The sequence below is a fragment of the Agrilus planipennis genome, unplaced genomic scaffold, assembly GCF_000699045.2.
Source record: "Agrilus planipennis isolate EAB-ADULT unplaced genomic scaffold, Apla_2.0 scaffold259, whole genome shotgun sequence".
Lineage (NCBI taxonomy): Eukaryota > Metazoa > Arthropoda > Insecta > Coleoptera > Buprestidae > Agrilus > Agrilus planipennis.
This window is the reverse complement of record NW_020438998.1, coordinates 228,352-248,161: the sequence shown is the minus strand read 5'-3', so window position 1 is coordinate 248,161 and position 19,810 is coordinate 228,352. Positions and strand designations below refer to the sequence as shown.

At 31.6% G+C, this 19,810-nt stretch overlaps 1 protein-coding gene and 1 long non-coding RNA gene across 6 annotated transcripts in view; both read right to left on the bottom strand.

The window, feature by feature from the left end:
* The window catches only part of LOC112904805, a 17,526-nt gene extending 16,287 nt beyond the window's left edge, over positions 1-1,239 (bottom strand). The window contains exon 1 of the long non-coding RNA XR_003231377.1: positions 15-1,239. This is a non-coding gene — a long non-coding RNA (uncharacterized LOC112904805). The remainder of the gene's footprint in view (positions 1-14) is intronic.
* Positions 1,240-3,288: 2,049 nt separating this feature from the next.
* LOC108741634 (protein unc-13 homolog A) overlaps positions 3,289-19,810 on the bottom strand; it is a 105,088-nt gene continuing 88,566 nt past the window's right edge. For all 5 annotated transcript variants that reach the window (XM_018476492.2, XM_018476495.2, XM_018476491.2 and 2 more), the window contains 4 exons: positions 6,618-6,716; positions 5,105-5,267; positions 4,249-4,375; positions 3,289-3,666 (listed from right to left, as the gene is read on the bottom strand). In XM_018476492.2, coding sequence (XP_018331994.1) covers positions 3,502-3,666; positions 4,249-4,375; positions 5,105-5,267; positions 6,618-6,716 — 554 coding nt within the window. In that variant the 3' untranslated portion in view covers positions 3,289-3,501. The remainder of the gene's footprint in view (positions 3,667-4,248; positions 4,376-5,104; positions 5,268-6,617; positions 6,717-19,810) is intronic.

Below are 19,810 nucleotides of genomic sequence, written 5' to 3'. Positions count from 1 at the left end.
TGTATCAAAATTACCTCAAACTATTAATTTTCTGAAAACAAATGCTTATATTAATACTGTTTTGTATACGATTAGCTTTTGATCTATCAATCATTACCTATATTATAAGAAAGTAAAGGAGTAAATTTAAACAGGTCCATTTTATGTGAATTTTGATACACTATTGTTGTTTTATAATAGACATAGTAATACTTGCAAGATTACGACAGAGTTTTTGTAAATAAAATACATAGTGAAGGAAACGAAAAATAAACATTTCGTATTGTGTGGTGAATTAAGATTACCATAACTTAATTTTAGAATCAGAATAAAAATTTTGTGTACTTCAAACCAAATCAAGGAATTTCTGTAATGATGTAAAACTATACATACTTAAGAGCAATTAAAGAATAATGTTTGTTTAGTACCCAGATACTGCATAGTCTGGTATTCTATGTTCGTAAAAAAGAGTGCAGGACGACTAGCCGCACGGTACATGCGAATATTTTGTCAATAATATAAAAAAATAGAGGTAAATTCAGATGAATACATAAAAAAAGTCATCGTAGCACTGTTCACATGGACGTTATTGGTATAATCATCGAATGGAATTCGTAGTGAAGCATTAGAAATTATTAAACAAATAAACAGTAACTAAGTATTCAAATCTAAAGAAAACCTTCACCACAAAATATCGAATGTACTGTACTTTTCGTATCGGGAATGAAGCTACACAAACGTACTATAGAAAATTAATACTTCGGGCTGGCAAAGACCGATCTTTAAAAGACTATTTAAGTATTAATGATTACATAATATTGTCATTATTTTTTAATGTGGTCTTATTAAGTGATTCGATTTTAGAAAATTTACAATAAATTACGATATTGTAACTATTATTTATTATTGATCGTTTAGTGTGCTAATCATAAGCTAATAAATTGAATTTGCATGTTAATGAGACACTTATATAAGAGACGTACAATATGTACAGTTGAATATCACAGTAGAACGCAACGTTTATATTATGTGTGCCGACAGAAATGCCCGAAAGGAAGAGTAATCTTAAAAACAATTTCCTTTTTTTACTTGCAAGTTAAATCCGAAACTATATAAATATAAAGTACCTATTTAAATTAAATTTGAAAGGGTCAGTACAAAAAATAAGCACATTCTTCTCAAAAAGGAGTAGTTTACGATAATAAATAGTAAATAAATAAATTATTAATGTTAACAATTGTAATTAAGTTAATAATTAAGAAATAACCAAAGACAAAAGAATTGATTTAAATAATTTAAAAAATAAATAAAATAATTACTGTAACCCCTTTTTAATTAACTAAAAAATAAGTAATTTAATATTTCGATAGATAATTGTCATTTAATTTACTCTTTCATAGCAAAAAGACGAAACCTTTTTGTAAATTTCTTAGACGGTTTTTAATTTTAATCAATTGTATTAATTGATAATTACTTCGTCCTGTCGGGCAGTGTCGTAGCCGAAAAGGAGAGAATTCACAATATAAGGCTCAGTAGGTTATTAAGCAGAATATACAGGGCGATGTTACACAATGATCGACAATGAATGTTTACTAAGAAGATGGAATGCCCACCTCATTTGAACCCAGGGTTAGGGGCCGATTTACGCGCACACTTAAAGAGAAAAACAAAATTCTTCCTTTTTTTTAGTGTTTTGAATTCCATCTTAACATCAATCCACAGACTAGGTTGTGTTTATTGAGAAGCGCATTATTGTACGTTAATACGTAATAAGAAACGATAGATAGAAGAGTTGAGGAGTGAAGCAAGTAAGTAAACTGTTACATACAGACATATGTATATGTACCTATACCGTTTTTATTCAGTCCATGTATCGTATTTAGTCTGGATCACATTTGTTTTTGGGTTTACATTTGCAGAAGGTACAAAACACATAACAACATTTGTAGAAATAAATTTATGTTAATAATAGGCCTGCCGCAATACGATAGTTTTCAAAATATTATCTTGCTATCGAAAAAATAATGAAAATTCCAATTGTCTTGTTCTTGTATTTTTCATCTGTACTTAGGTACTTTATTTTCATTTTTGGTCTAAAATCTAAACCTTGTCTTCATCATATATCTAAAGCATTACATTCCAACCCTCGTTCCGGCACACCTGGAATATTAATTTAATCCGATACATGTAAAATTTAAAGTCACAACTTTGTATTCAACGTCAAATAATCCAAAAACACTTTGATGAATACCAAATTATGCGGAGTTATTTAATGATGCAAAAATATCTATCACTTTATTCAAATCCAAAGCTTTACCATTTTCTCTCGATGAACATGATTGCTAAATAAAAAAAAAACTATTTAACCTAAAAAATTTCATTTCCTGGCTGAAGAGTGGTGGAAAATAGTATGAGGATATAAATAAATCTGATGCGAGATTATTGTATATTTATCTACGTACCTGAGGCTCCACATCGTTCATTTTCCCAGAACTCAAGGCGTCTTGGGTTATGTGGTAATTGTTTTTAATATTGCCTTGGTTTTCAAGACAAACCCAGACAAGACAAGATCAATATATTTTTGACTCTTGCGGCAGCCCTAATGAAGAAAAATCAGTTTATTGGAAATTAGCTGTAATTAACAAAGTAAATGTAACTAAGTAGTGTTTAAATGGTCCGTTTTTCGATTTCAAGGTTAGGTTTTTCACTATGGGGGAGGAGGTGGGGATAGTTGAGCAAAACTTTTTTATAATATATCTGTAATTCCGATAATTTCCACTAAAATACTTAAATATTTTCGACTTTTTATTACAATTTTCTTTTTTGAAAATGCTTTGGAAAAAACCATTCATAATCTTACTAAACACGTAAGGATCTTTAGGAATCAAATTTTTAATGATCGAAACCATTCAAGATTTTGCTAATGCATACTAGTCAAATGCCCGTCCCCTAGTGGAAAAACTAGTCATGGAAACGAAAAGCATGCCCTTGAAACACTACTCAGAGACATTCGTCCATTAATATCTGGAGTAATTTCAGATGGTCTATCTCAAAAGACAAACTCCTTAAAGTGATTTTTCTTCTTTAAAACATAATATACTAAGTACATCTACATAATATTAAAACACAAAACATATTCTTTTGTTTTATTTTATTTTATTGCATGTGTTATGCCTTTTTCTTTTCTGTTTTCTTTTTGACCCCAATAGTTTTCTTTCTGTTCTCCCAAGAAGCATTTAATTTTATTTATGTGGTAGGTTTATTGGTTTGAGTTCTTTGCAGAGAGGCACATTTACGTTAAATTTCTTATTTTTTTTTTGTTTTTGCTGCGGCGACGATTTTCACTTAGGACGGTCCTGTTTACGATCACTTGTGTGCATATACAGAGCGTTAACTTGTCTCTGTCCTGATTATATTAGTGTAAGAACAACGTTTTGATTTTGCCGTCGTCCCTTTTGTGTACTCTTTAATTTTATTAATTTAATTTATTAGAGCGGGCACTAATGGTTTTAGCGTCACTTATTAATTATTTGGTGGTAAATTTTCTTGTCGGATGTCCGATTTTAATTTGACGAATTCCTTGGCTACTTCGTCGTTCGTCCTTTGGGACAGGATTCGAAGAATAGTCCAACCCGTTTCGTCCATTTGGATCCTCTTACCCAACGACAGCCAACAGGCACATGAACCCTGAAAGAAACACATGACACTTTCTAGACGATTTAGAAAACAAAAGAGTGCATTTAATTAATTTACATTTTACATTTATTTGTCTATTGATTCAAATTTGATTGACTCTGTATCGAAAACGTTGTTGCTAATGTATTAGTTTCTGACTATTCTTAGGCGTTAATAAGATTCAGTTTTAATTAACTTCAATATTTAGAAATTATGAGGTTGTCACCAAAATTTTTTAAATTTAATAGATGTTGTTGTGGTCAGTATCATATAATAAATGACACTTTTAAATAGTGGTTAATATTAAGTAATACTTCGAAAATTCATTAATTTTATCCACTGCAAATTACCACAAATTAATTAGGAAAAATTGTTGCTGCTGACATACCCTTGTCGGGAATCGATCCTGAATCCTCATTAATTTGAGATTACTTGTAGTCGATAAAAATTAAATGAATTTTCTCATTAATATTAGATCTAATAAACATACTGAAACAATGTTTAAAGATTATGAAAAGAAATTCTGAAGTAACTGCCCTCATTTTTTAAGTTTTCAAAGATAGTGCTGATCGATTTACGAAATAAGGTACTTACCCGATCCACAATGTCTTTCAACTGCATCACTGCGACACCCACTAATCGATCTTCTCTTGCAAAGCAGTAATCCTTTACGCAAATGTGAAGCTCGTAGAAATCCAACTGTTCCTCATTACCAATGATACTATAACACAAATATACGATTTGGAAGACACAATATTTCTTTTACGTTGACAATCTTACTACCTTTGCGGATGTTTTTCACTTTGAAAAGCGTGTCTTGAGAACTAATGGAGCAAGCTTGAAGCACATTAAAGCACTAAACTTTGCATATGAACGTCATTTTAAGAAATTGTCATAACAGAAATAGATGCAGAAGCAGATACCAATAGTAACTTTTTGCAGAAGTAAAAACTATGTTGAAAAATAACAATTGTTTGACAATTATTTTTATATTATTAGATTAAATTTAGTAAAGGCAAATTATATCCAAGAAGTAGTAATTTAGACGCTTTTTCGCCTTGAAATCTCTATTACAATACTCAAATTTCTATAAGTAATATCTGCAAAAGGTTTCCGATGCATTTACATATAAAAATATGGAAGCAGATGCAGAAAATGACTCAAGAAAGCGTGCAGAACTTTCGCATATGCGGATGCAGATGTCTGTCGCAACACCAGTGGCTGCCAAACTTTATTTTAAAGCATATAATAAAGAGCGACAACGTGCGTCTATAGAGTACGATGGAATTTGTTAAGGGAATAATATCATAAGCTAACAAGGATTGCTAGAAGCCATTCAACATTAAGAAATAAGTGTAATTTAGCGCTACCGTGCATATGAAGATATTCAGAAGTGATAAAATTGTAAAATAAAAATTTAAGTAGATTACTAAAAACAATATGTACTTACAAATGGAATGTTTCGTTATACTTCGGAGACCAGTTGTTGGCTTTCGATTTTGTTGCATGCTTCCGCTTCTTGTCGGACAAGTGAGGACCGATTAGATTTACTTCGACAAATGGTCGAAACATTCCAGAAACCACCGTCCATTTCAGGTCGTTTGCAGCAACCACTTGAGTAAGAGAGAAAGAAATAAAGTGAGAACAAAGTGCAATTAGTTTGATACAATAGCAAGTGTAAATTTAGTAATTTAGATTAATGATACTACGACAGTTTTGTTTGCTATAAATCACCTACAATGAACTTCCAAGAGGCTTGAGCTTTTGCCTGTTACCTATATAGTAGAACCTCGACAATTCAAACATTCCATTTGTCGATTGTTTCGTCAACAACTGTGGTTGGCATTGTTGGGAAACTTGGCGAGAGAGTAAAACTTTTCGCTGTGGATTTAATGTTCCAACCACAGCGTTGGAAAAATGCATGATAAACGTCTCCATCGGTGTTTTCGCTAGAAGATACGAAATCGATAGTAGACCACGACCGAATGGCACGGCCTAGAGGTTTAGACCATTGCTCAGCATTTGGGAGGACGCCGGTTCCATTCCGGGCCAATTTTACTCCAATAAAATAATTCGACGTGGTCTGTATTCTGTCGAAACTGTCAGACGCGGATCGCGATTTCGAGCTTTTTGGATCTCATCAGCGCGTCGCAGGCAGCTCCGACAGAACACAGACCAACGTTTACCTGCTGTCTTAACAGTGCGTTTTAGAAAATACTACAAATGGTGCAGTAAACGCCATCTGTAGCACGATGCTACATTTTAGGATTAAGACAGCAGGTAAACGTTGGTCTGTGTTCTGTCGGAGCTGCCTGCGACGCGCTGATGAGATCCAAACAGATCGAAATCGCGATCCGCGTCTGGCAGTTTCGACAGAATACATTCGCTTATGACGTCATTCGACCTTTTCGATATCACCGCACCACGAATCATTCAAGTATTAGTTTCAGAGTCGCGCTAGGATTCTTGCTTCGTTCGTGTTTATTTAATTTTTAACTGTTGCGCTTTGACACAGGAACAATATAATATTTGCAGGTATTTTTTTTAACTCTGCCACCGGCTAAATAAACAAAATATGAATCGAACGGCGTAAGCTCCTACATAACTATACATTCGTACGTACTCGGCGAATACGTGCGGCGTCGTTTAGGTCAAATGACGTCACACGATGGAGCGCAGCGTGTAACAAAATTATTCTTGCAAGCGCAACTTTAAAGTCCCATAACTTTCTTATTTCTTGAGATATTTTATCAATTCTTTCACGTGTTTGTTTTATTCTTTTATAATTTTTATCATTTATCCATAAAAAAAAATGGAAACTTCTTCAATGAAACAGTCGAGGTTCTACTATATAGTACAGAAAGAAAACTAACAAAATATTATATGAGGATTTGTCAGTTAATACTTAAATATATATTTGCGAAAAAGTTTGAGTAACTGAAAAATTAAATGTATGCATGTACCTTTAACTGTGACCTTGTGTTCGCCAGTACCAGGATGAGTAAACAGATCCACTTGAATGGAAACTTCACCCACGCACCCTTCCTGAGAATCTGTAGTGTCTAAGAGGAAAAACAATATATCAAAAAATTAAGATATCGTCAAGATAAAGAACAAAGAAGCGAAGATTCTGTGATTAATGGTCCTTTTTGGATATCAACATCACAAATGTACAATTTTGTAGGTCAATTATATGTCATATTTAAATCAACGCTATAGTTTATCAACAATTAGACCAATAATTATATTAAATATGCTGCAATTAACTGTGCTGGAAATTGCTGTATGACAATATATCAAATTAATATTCCTTTGTTTATTTTCATCGTTAGAGAAAGCTGTAAATTTTGACAAATTGTAAGGATCATTAATCACTTAGTCACTTTTATAGAAATGCAAGCAGAATGTGTAGCAAAAGGCAGTAAACTAATCAATTAAAACTTGATTTAATATCTTATTAGAAGTATCCTACTTCTACGTACTATTTCCGACTTTATTTTCTAGATAAATTAGATTTATGATTTGTATTTTAAACAAAGTAGCAGATCTATTTAATACTTTAGATCAGCAGTTCTCAACATGTTTTATACTGTAGATATATAATGCAATAAATAGAGTATGTAACCTACCCAAAAAACCAACTAGTTAAGTTAATAAAATTTATACTTACTAATACTTACAATTCTACCTTTTTCTATGATTTTTTAACATATTAACAGCTTTTTAAAACAGAATATTTTTGATTAAAATATTTTTTCTTATTATTGTTGTACAACTTTTCAATCCAAAATATTTCTTACTTAATAACAAAAAAATTATGTAATATAACGATACCAATTTTATATGAATTAATTGCGCTGTTCTTGTTAAAAAGGGGTACGTACGTTTTAGTTCTTATTGCAGTAATACATATACGTAACTACAAAAAGAAAACGTCATTATATTAGGATTATGTTTTCTGAAAGTTTGAGAACCGCTGCTCTTCTAGGTATAATTCCTTAAAATTTCACTGTGTTGAGGAACCATTTGTATATTAAAGTAATTACTAGAAAATATTAAACAAGTTGACTACAAAAAGCGATATTTTCATGTTGTAACAGTTTTAATACGTTTAAAAGCCACTGCTATAAAAGCTTTTGTGATAAATATTATTAAGAGTTCTAGCGATTTTAATTTATTTCATGTTCAAGTTATAAAGAGGTGCAGTGTAATGGAAATTAGAAAAAAATCAATTCTATGAATAACAAAAATGATAATAGTTTCAAAGGAAAGCCAATTTTTCATTTGAAGCAACTCTTATGTCTCCTAATTCTGGAACAAATAAAAATCTTTACTTGCCTTCGTTATGTAATTTTATTTTATCAACGTATTGTTTTATGTATGTATTTTTGTTTTTGGAATATTCTTATTACCAATTTGTTATAGACAGAAGAATTGTTAAAATTATAACAATTTACTAAATTTGCCACATTTGTGAACATATACGACATTGCATCAAACATTGTATTTTTAAGAGTCTGCCGAAAAGTTAATTCACTTTTTAGAAGACATTAAATTTATATTTGGCGTTCAGATATGACAAGTCGACGCTATATTTTATTACAGTTGCAACCTAGAATTCACTTTAACTGCAATAACGTGCAACTTTCATTTCTAAATCGTAAAAGCAACGAGCTTAACACTAATAGTTAAAGAACTACAAACTTTTTGAGCTTTCTACTAATAAGTAAAACAAGAACGTGAAATTACCTATATTTTGGCTAAACGAGATTCAATAAATGTTACAAATCATTAGAAGATTATAAACGTCATTAAAAATATGTATTTGGATATTTTAACAGTGATTTTGGTTAGTCATGTTGCACATTCGCAGTGTCATCATTGTCAGTTATTGTGGAATATACAGTATCTAAACTTTAACGTGGCATTAATAACGTAAAACGAGTTTAAGAAAATTAATTACGCCAGTGGCGTACGAATGACTTACATTCCGATTATGCTATTAATTTCTACACCACTAAATTTATGCCCTCTTAATTATTGCTCAACCTGTTTGGACTAGTGAGAGTGTCTCTAGATCTATTCAAAAGTCAATAGCGTTGAAAATACGCTTTACAAGGGTGTGTTTTGGTGTAAAGCTTTTATGCCACATTAAATAACGAAAGTAATACATTCCACCTTTAACTCAAATAAGTTTGCTTTCTAAACGATCTATTTTGACATTACTACGCCTTTATGCCATAAAATTCGTNTTATTATTATTATATTATTATATGTCGAAATTTTAAATTTCTATAGGCCGGAGTTGTGGTAGAGACATTCACGTAAAAATTATCTCAATGAATGAACCTATCTATCTATTCGGGAGAACCATCAAATGGAGCGATGACTTCACCGAATGCTTTGATTCATTTCAAAAATTCATCTAATGATGCCATGCCGTGCAATAAATAAAATGAAAAAGGGGAGAACAATATAAAAAAGGAGATACAGCAATTGTACTTACGGTTTAAAATCCTCCCAATACTCCTGATCCTTTAGTGAAACGTCCCATTATGAATTGTCCAGTAGAGGTTGAAGGACTCTTCAGGTGATCAAAAGTTCCAGGGGTCGGAAGTGTCGAAATGGATAGAGACGTTGCAGAAGTTGATACTCTGAGGTGTTTGGGGTGAAATTCGTAGATTTCTACCTTCTCTATCCTGTTCGCAGCGCCAGTTAAAACGTATGATGATCGAATGGGTTTTTAAAAAACACCGCTTTAACAAATTTATTTGGTTCGATTATCAGGAACCTTGAACCCCTATTGTAGCGAGCACGAGTGTGTTTGTGTGCAATCGGTCACACGTGGGCGTGAACAGCTTATCGATTCGCCGACTAGCTGCGCGCGCCTTTCTTCATGTGCGCCGTGTTTGTAAATGTGTGTGTCGTACCTGCGTTCTGGAAAAGCAGTTAAACAGTTCAAAGAAAAAATAAACTATCCGGATGTTTCCAGAAGGTCCCAGAAAGTAAACAAAAGAGTATTTAAAGGAAGAGACGATCGCCAAAAGAGAAGAAATAAACTGACCGTTGCAGAAGTGAATCCAGAAATAAATTGACAGTGATAGCAGTGAAATAAATAGCGCAGTGAATAGTGTTATATCAACAGTAGTGTAAATAAATAGAATAATTCTTAACCTAAGTTTAGTAATAATTTAATAGTGTTTTTAAGTTCTTTAATAATTAGTGTAAATAAATAGTTTTTGTCGTTATCAGTCTTAGAAGTTAATTTTGTTAAACCTATGAATATTACAATACGTTTACATATCAACGTCTTCAGTACCTATTAGTAAACTCATTATTTTGTTTTTTAAACTTACACTTTCCAGTTCCTTTATTGTTACCCCCATTGCTATTGATAGATACAATTTGTCAGCATCATTTGCTTTTAAGTCATCTGCGTTTGTGATATCTCCAAGTGCTTGTGGTATTACTGAGGGTTTAACTGATACGAAAACAACATCCGACTTCTTAACCACAGGTATATTTTCAAATACAGATTCAGCTCCAATACTCTGCAAAATTATTACATTACAATTCAAATAAAGTTACTGAAATAAAGCTTCTCTGTGTTATAAGATTACGGAATAATATAGAAGCGGAGTATAAATTAGCACGAAGGAACTTGTACAGGGAAAAACGGTATCTTGTCCCTAGAATCGATTAGCTACTCAAACCTCTAATTGTGGTGTGTTTCCCGTAGACGATGCTCAGCGTATTTATATTAATTTACAAGGTGAAAAAGTACTTTGTGGTTGTAGACTTGGGTAGTGATTTATTTTAAATCGTGATAGTGTAGTAGTACAAGTTAGAGGACAAGTGGTAAAAGTGGAGTTAGTTTGTATATGGACGAGTTACTACTGATATAATTACTGTGACGAATACATAAGCATTATAAATACCGCATGATATAAATAACTAATAATTTAAGTATCTAAATAGTATTAATATGCGAATAAGTAACTGTAAAATAAATACCCCTTAAATAAATAAAATAATTACTAACTCGTTGCAATTGACGTCAGGTGTAAAGTTCAAGATAGTCAACAAGAAAAGAATATTCTAGTCAAATTTTCGAAAAATTAATGGATTTAAAACTCGTCGACTTGAATCAAGAGCTAGAATACTGAAATGAAGATATGTCCACTAATATTGAAGACATATGGGAACAAAAATAGAGGAAATCTTAAATCAAAATTCAAAAACATTAAAAAGTGCAATTACAATTAAAACAATTAAAATTAAGTAAAATTCTAGAGCANAGAGGAGAAGAAACAAATTGACCGTTGCAGAAGTAAATCCAGAAATAAATTGACAGTGACAGCAGTGAAATAAATAGTGCAGTGAATAATGATATATCAACAGTAGTATAATTCATAACCTAAGTTTTAATAGTGTTTTTAAGTTCTTTAATAATTAATGTAAATAAATAGTTTTTGTCGTTATCAGTCTTAAAAGTTAATTTTGTTAAATCCACGAACATTACACTATATTTTAACTATTACATACTATTGATGACAAATGAACAAACTATAATAGGTTTTACCTATAAAGTAGACTGTTAATGAGCCAGAAGATATATGAGCTTACATGCTAATTAGAAGTGTCATGGCTAGAATTCTTTCGGGCAGCACAGATTTTAATAATAATTGGTAATTAAGCTTATCTTATTCTTCTATATGGATTTTATATGTTTTTGATGTGTGTATTTTATTTTTAAAGGATGAAAACAACCCGTTTTGACAAAACATTAAAAAACAAAGCAATACTTTAATAAAATAATATTCCAATATGTACAATAACCTTTCTTTCATGCACTGGTATGTAAATTATTAGTAATTTAAATGTTTCAACCTTTAAAGATCACCCCTAATGGCGAAACCCACAAAAAAAAATAGTTTCAACAGTTTCAAATTTCAAAGTACTACAGGGTCAGCAAGTTTCAACTGTCTTGAACCGTTATTTTTGAGATTTAAAGGTTTAAATGACTCGGAAAATGTGGTCCTCATACTAGTTTAAAAACATACAACTACGATATGTCAAATAATATTCATCGTATAAAAAACCACAAATCACCCAAAATTTTGTGCAGAAAAAAGTCCACAATTTTGTACAGTTGTATTTTTTTCGTATATTACATCGTCTTTTGGTTATTGGAGAAAAAGGATTTTTTTTTCAGAAATTTCGAAGTTTCTGTCTAACGTATTTAAAAAATAAACATTCTAAAACCTTCAAACTCCTAAAATATATTGTCAGTACCTTAATGAAGCAAACTGTACATGGATTTCGGTTACTTTCAGTTCTTGCCTTTAAGCTATTGGTTTCATTGTTGATTTTTTTTTCCGTCAGAAGTACACAACTGTATTATTTTTACTATAACTCCGTTACTTTTAATGCTAATGACTTCCACTGGAGCTCATTTTTAAGGTCTTCTCAAGCACTACATATAAGAATATTAGAGATTTTTTCTGTTATTTAACGTCGAATGGTTCAAATTCAGTTTTCGGCGCTCAAACAGTCATCTTTAACAATTCATATCTCTCGTGTGTATTAGTATATATTTTGCTTAGAATTCTCCACGCTATCGATTTCTGTAGTTATTTTAAGAGTGTCAATTTTCATCTCCTAGAAGGGGTGCTAAGTCCCAGGTATTTCACTTCTAAACAGGATGCATTTCTTGGGACTTCAATCTTGCTGCTGACAATTTCTTGAAAGTTCGTCGAAAGTTCTACCTAGTATGATGACGTCATCTAGATAAACCAAACAGATTTTCCAGTTTAATCATAATAAAACAGTGCTCATGAGTCTTTCAAATGTGGCCAGTGCATTGCACAATCCAAAAGGCATCACATTGAACTGCCATAGACCATTTTCAGTTGTAAAGGCAGTTTTCTCCTTATCTTGCGGATGCATATCAGCTTGCCAGTATCAACTTTTCAAATCAAGAGTAGAGAACCATTTGGCTCCATCTAGACTGTCTGGTGTGTCGTCGATTCCTTCAGATTTACCAGATTTACGTCATTCAACTTTCTGTAGACTACACAAAATCTCGTGGAACAATCTTTCTTGCGTATATTACCCCTTGCTTATGTATGTCTTTTATAAAATTATTGACTTCCTCTTGCTTCGCCCAAGGAACTCCTTTAGGTGGTTGTTTGATGGGCGAAGACGTCACATCTATTACGCATTTGGTGATGAGCGAAATGACACCATCTTTTGTAACTGTTTCTTCCAATTTCGTCTCTAGCATAATCTCCTTTTCTTCTATTTCCTTTTCCATCTCGATCTATCTTTTCCTCCATTCTCTTATTAATTTCTTCTTGTACGTTATTTATTTCTGTTTTCATTTTTTCTTGTACCATTTTCATGTCATCTTGATTTTAATTCATGCTTCATTTCATCCTGGCTCTTTTTCGTTTCTCTTCCATTTTCTGTTTCATTTCTTAATTGAGCTGCTTTTAGTTGTTCTTGTGTCAGTTTCACCTCATCTTGTACTGCTTTCATTTTCTGTTTTATTTCTTCTTGTCCAGTTTCCTTGATTGCCTTCAGTTATTCTTTCATTTCTTCCTGTCCTTTCATCTCTTCTTGTCCAGTTTTCATATTATGCTATCATTGTCATTAATGCACTGATTTGTTCCTCCATTTTTTTTTCGGTAGCTGTAATCATAATTGGCAATATTTCTTAAATAAATTCGTAGGTATAAAAAAAATAAACCAGACTGTCAATCTTATAAAAAAAAAGAAAAGTAACGCCAAAAAATGAAGAATTTTATTTGCAATGAAAATTTATATGGAGCGGGGTAGCGGTTATGACTAATTGCTTTTAAGAAATGCTTCATTTATATGGTATTTAAAAATCTATTGAGAAACAAGGTGTATTTTAAAATTCTCTAGAATTTTTTTTTTCTGTAAGCTATGCCTCTCCCAACCCCTACTATGTGTCCTGTACAATGCTACAAATGGGTTTGCAATAATATATAACAATAAGTGATTTTCAAATTAAAATCATTCATTGCCTTTATAAGAAAACGGGTAAGTTGAATATAAAAATTATTACATTCAATGTAAATATGTGCATTTGAAGAAAATATATTTCTTTAATTTTATAGGAAGTGCGCCTTAAATAAAATATATCAACTAAAAATAAGCAAATAAACTACAAATAAGTAAACTTTGTAAAAGGGAACGAATTGAAGAATAAGCTGTAATTGTCGTTTATTTGCTAACAGGTGGAATTTAATTTTAAAACATGCCTAACTTTATTTCAGTTGAGTTACAAGGCCGGTACTATTCCTTGTACTTCAATCCAATTTTGTTTGATATTGATTATTTATTGATTTGTTGATAATTACACTTATTTTTTGTAGGTAGGGATTTTTAATTTGTTCAAAGCAATAGGTGTCACACCTTACGGAAAATAACGATACACCATGTGCGTTAACTATTAACACGATAAGGGACCGACCTAGTCATTTGAAACACTTTTTGTAACTCCTCGATTGTAATTATTGGTTGTTTATAGAAAACTAGCGTACTTGCTGATTAATTAATAATAACGGATGGCGTGGGTATTGCCAGCCGTCTACCACAGATAAGGCACGCATTTTATTACAATGTTAGCAATTTTGAATTGGTTAATTTATGACCATGTAAAAATATATTGCTAAAAATTATCCCAAAAAATGCATATTCTAAAAATAAAAAGAAAAGGTGAAAAAAGTTAAAGATTTCCGGGTGTAAGATTGGTATGTCTAAGAAATATTAAATGTTACATAGAATTCGACTTCAATTGTTTGCATTAAAAGAAAATTATCATCCGCTAAAATGAATTTTGGTCATGAAATTTTAACAAGATATTTTTGATGTTAAAAATATGGTTTACGTCGACAATACTCAGATGTATTTGCCCTAAACTAGCGAAACCTACAATTTCTTCACTGACCATGCGTAAAACAAAGATTGCGGTCATGTAACTTTTTTGTGCCCTAATACTATTCAATGCTCTTTCAATCGTTACAAAGTTTTGGGAAATATTCTTAAGATTACTCCCAAAATTTTGAACTATTTGCTTATTTAGTGAAAGCTGTTTATTAAAATGCTTAATAATATTTTCTTCATTCACACTTAATTCGTGTATAGTCTTATCATATCTTTAACCATCCCTGAAATAAATTTAAATGCTGTTCCTAATAAATCAATTAATCCTCTCTTAATTCGTTTTGGTCTAAATTTAAGCTATCCCGGTGAATTGTTACAATTTGGTTTTTAATACGTTGGGTACGTAATTGTAATGGCAATATTTCACGCATAATTTGTTTATCTTCATTGTGATTATTAAGAATAATGGTTTTCAGAAAAATTAACGTCAGTACTCGATTCATCTGTAACAGATAATCTTGCTTTCATTTGAGATTTCCGAATGGGTTTTAACTCCTGCTTATGATAATATCTAGATTTATCCGTGTACATTTTATTTTATGTCTAATTGCTGTAATGGGTTTATAATTGGGTGCTTTTTTATCTCTTACCAAAGCTTTTAAATATACTGGTTGGTTTTCTTGTACTGAGGCAAATGTTTTTCTTTCAACTCTTTTTCTTTTCCGTAAACTAAAGTATATAATATGCTTTAACGGTCGTATACCTCACTGGAGTTATATATTGCGACTTAATTTAATACAAAGAAATTATTGTACAACTTATGCACTGCGTTGCATTTTGAATGTGTCAACAAGACAAAATTATAAATACTCGTCTCAAGAATTGTTACTTCACTTATACAAGACCATTGGTCTTAGTGACATCTCATTTGTGGGTCAATTTCAAATTTTGTTTAAATAAAGTTTTTCTGTTTTTCAAAAACGGATTTTTACTTTAAACAAATAATTCTGGTATATGGGTTTGGTCAAATACATCTCACATGTCCGTTGCTTCAATATGTCCAAAAAATAATTCTATTGGTTTGCATCCGGTTTGTGAGTGAAAAGTTCTGTTACATATTATTACAGCGTTTTCGAAGATATCCGATATTAAAATCTTATTTCTAGAGGCTGTAATGACTATCATAATATCTATTAATGCACTGTGTGCTCTCTCAATGGGTCCGTTGCTTTCTGAATGGCAAGGACTAATAAAATGATAGTTAATATTGTGCATTCGCAACATGTCGATAAAGAACAAGTTGTTTAATTCGTTTTCCGCTATTAAAGTTTTCGGCATTCTATATTTAGAAAAGAGTTAATATGTGCTTCTGTAAGGTCTGGTAAATAATAGGAATTTAAAGGATCAAACATTCCATACTTAGTGAAAGAATTTATAGCTGTAAGATAGTAAAAGTATGGATATATACAGTTTCAAAAGGTAATTTTGAATTAGGGGCCAAATTTAATTTGTATTTGACAGGATGACGCTCATATATCGTCTGCTGACAAATACTACACCCAGATCAACTGATTTTTATAATAATTAAACGGCTTCTCTGTAACAGATAACATTCCATTAATGTTCTCTTTCTGTGTGCTGCCTTACATCGTGCTTGTGGCTTATTTTCATTAATGATTGGGTTTCGATTCCTGACTTGTTTGCCTGGACTAAAGTTTAATTGGTTAGACGGGTCTAAATTTAAGAATTTGTCGATGCTTTCCAAATTTTCTGGTTCTTTCTGACATCTCCTGGATTATTAAATAATGACAAAAGGTCATTGGACGTTTCAAATACTTTGGTTTTAATCCTAGATAAATAATCTGCGTTATTGTTTTTACCCTTTTTGTAAATTTTTCAAATTCCTTTAACTTTAAACGTCATCTTACTAATTTCGAATTTGGCTGTGGTCCGTCACAGTATTAAACTATTTATCATAAATGTATGGTCTAAAGATTTTGACCGCCCAAATAACTACTAAGCATTCTTTCTCTATCACTGTCAATCACGTCGCACGTAACATTAAAAGTTGTCGAGGTACGATAAAATTGGAGGCTTACTAATTGCTCTCTTTTATTGTATTAAATGGTTCACGAATGCTGCGCTGTGTTCTACTTTTAAATTCTTCTTTAAACATGAGGTTAATGGTTTTGTGATGGTAAACCATTTTGTAATTTTCAGTAATTTTAAGGTAATATCCTGTAAGTCCGAGAAAAGATTTATTAATCTCTCTAATTTTTTTTCGGCAATGTTATGTTTTGAATTTTCTGAACTAATTTGGGGTTTGGTTTTATTCCTGTGGTAGTAATTAAGTGTCTTAATGTCTTGTTATTTGAACTCTAAATTTATGGTCCTTTAAATGTTGAAATACTAATTTAAGATCATTGGTGTGTTCCTCGGATGTATTCCCTAAAATTGTAATATTATTTAAGTACACAAGGCATATTTTGTCTACTAATTCTCTCAATACTTGGTTCTTCACACGGGCAAAATATGCGGGTGCTTTACATAAACCAAACAGCATACTCAGAAAATAATGTCCGTTTTCTGTGGAAAAAGTAGTTTTAAATTGGTCTTTCGGTTCTATTTCTATTTGGTGATATCCAGATTTTAAATTAAGTTTGGAAAAATAATTAGATTCGCCTAACAGATCTAGTATCGTTGCAATATAAGGGATAGGGTACTTATCTTCTAGGGTCTTCTCATTCAATTTCCCAAAGTCTGCCAACATTCTCCATGACATCTTACCTTGCTTGTCTAATTTTCTACTAACTAAAAATATTGGTGAATTGTATGGTGACTCGCTTTTCGTAATTATATTCAGTTCTTTAACCTGCCTATTTATTTCTTTTCGTTGAACTTGGGGACATCGATATGGTTTGGTAAAAATTGATATATCTGAATTTAATGGTATCTTATGTTTAACACTTCCTGTAAGTGTTAGTACATCACCTTGTACTACTGAAAGTTGTCTCTGGGGTAAATGATTTAATTCAATTTTTAACGGTTTCTTATGTGCAAATTGACTACTGTAATATTACAAATACTGACTTCTTTTGAATAATGTGTAGAGCTCTGATTTTGGGTATTCTTAGATTTGATGGTAAAACATCTTGGGTAGGAACTTCACATTGATAATTATCCGCAATGGTAATTGTTTCTGGTATTCTTACATTATTTACCTGCTGTTCTCATATTAACACTTGTGCTTGTCTGATTGAAATTGGGAAATTTTGTTTATCTAAATAATTACCTAAATGTGTATCGTATTTTACTAAGAAATAATAATCTTCGTTGTTTAAAATTATTGTTCCATATTCGTAATCTAATTTTACTTTCATTATCTCCAAACTATCTACACCTAGTAATACATCAAAGTGTTGGTGAAAGTCGACCATAAAAAATTTTAAGTTTTGACCTTCCTTAAGAAGATCAGCGTCTACACATTGATTATGCGGGGTTTTCGTGATAATAGTTCTTAAAAGGTAAAACTCGTTGTAAATTCGGTCTGAAAAGTATTTCTTGGCAATTTCTGGTTTAATTAATGAATTCGTAGCTCCAGTATCTATTAATATTTTAAGTGAAATTTGGTTATTTATATCTAAAATTAAACATGGTATGATGGAATAACGAGGTGGCGTATTATATTATGATTAACATTGATTTCTAATTTGTTCTGAGGCGCATGTAGAGAAAAATTACTTACGCTTAGTCATAATTAGCAGATTGATTGTTTTGTAAGATAACTTCCATTAATTCATCAAAGTTATTACCGTTGTAATTATTGTCGTAAGAGTATCATTATATTTGTCATAATCTAGTTGTTCACAATTTTCTAGTCATATTGACTGATTTCGTCAGTGAGTTCAATTTTAGTTAAGGACACATTTGGTTATCGCCAATTTTTAAAGTGCGCTAAAAATTAGAATTGGTCTGTTGGTTACGCTGCTCAGTATTCTGCTGATTAGAATTGAAAAGTCTATTTTGGTTAGATGGCGGATTTGGATTTTGTATACTTTAAGGTTGCAGATTTAACCTTTAAAATGAACTGTTGATTGGTAAATTTGGATTTGCGAAATAATAATTACATGAAGTACTGGGATTATTTCTGTTTGCTGGTAACGTTGTTGATCTATTGTACATGGCTTGGTACATTACTATTTTGCGGTAATCGTGGAAATTTCGGTTTAGTACCTAAATTTTGCATTTTAGGAGGGTTAAAATAATTTGGGAAGGCTTTAACCTTTTCTGCTGTATGTTTCGATTAAAAAGTGAAAGAATTTTACGATCTACAAAGTCTCCATATTGGTTTTTTAATGCTTCTCTTAATTTCGGTCCGCTATCTAAATCCGGACGATATGCAATAAAATCACATGTTTCAGTTACAAGCTTTTTACAAATAAGACAAAATGTATACTTATCTAACATAATATCCGCTGTATTACCACACTTGTTATAAAATTTATCTATTTTATTAATAAAAGACTCTAACGTACTAGCTTTACCTTGGAACTTAAATAAAATCTCACCATAGCTCTTAACTGTACAAATTAATTGTTCTTGCGTTGGTTGGTTGACCTGGTTTTGGTTTTGCATTGTTAATTCTGATTCTAAACTACCTATCTCTTGACAAGTAAAATTTAAAGATTAATTAATTACTTCCTGAGAGAAGAAGCCTAAAAATTACTCTTTCGCGTCGGAACCTATACTATTTATACTAAGCTGGCCTATTGAGTTGGTTAACTTATCTACGTCTGTCATAACTCTAAGATCTAATTTCTATTACCTATTTTTAATATTACAAACTTAACAATAAATCGATAGACTTTTTAACTAGAATTTTTGGTTTACAAATAAAACGACTAATTTTGCGTTGGGATACGTTACGTTGCGTAAGTTCCTTGAGGTTTTCGGTTAGTTGAAGTTTTGGGAGACCTCACCTCTGTGTGGTTGCTCCTTGAAGTTGTATGGAACACTTCACCTTTGTGGGGTTACTCATTGGAGTTGTACAGGAGACCCCACCTCTGTGGAGCTGCTCCTTGGAGTTGTGTGGAAGACCTCACCTCTGTGGGATTTCTCCTATGCAGGTTTTTCTTAAGGGTGTTGTGATGCTGTCTTCGTTGCCAGTCTGATCAGAATACCACAATTTTCCTTTTCAGAAGCGATGGATTCGTTTATTTTTGGGGAATGTTACATTTACATC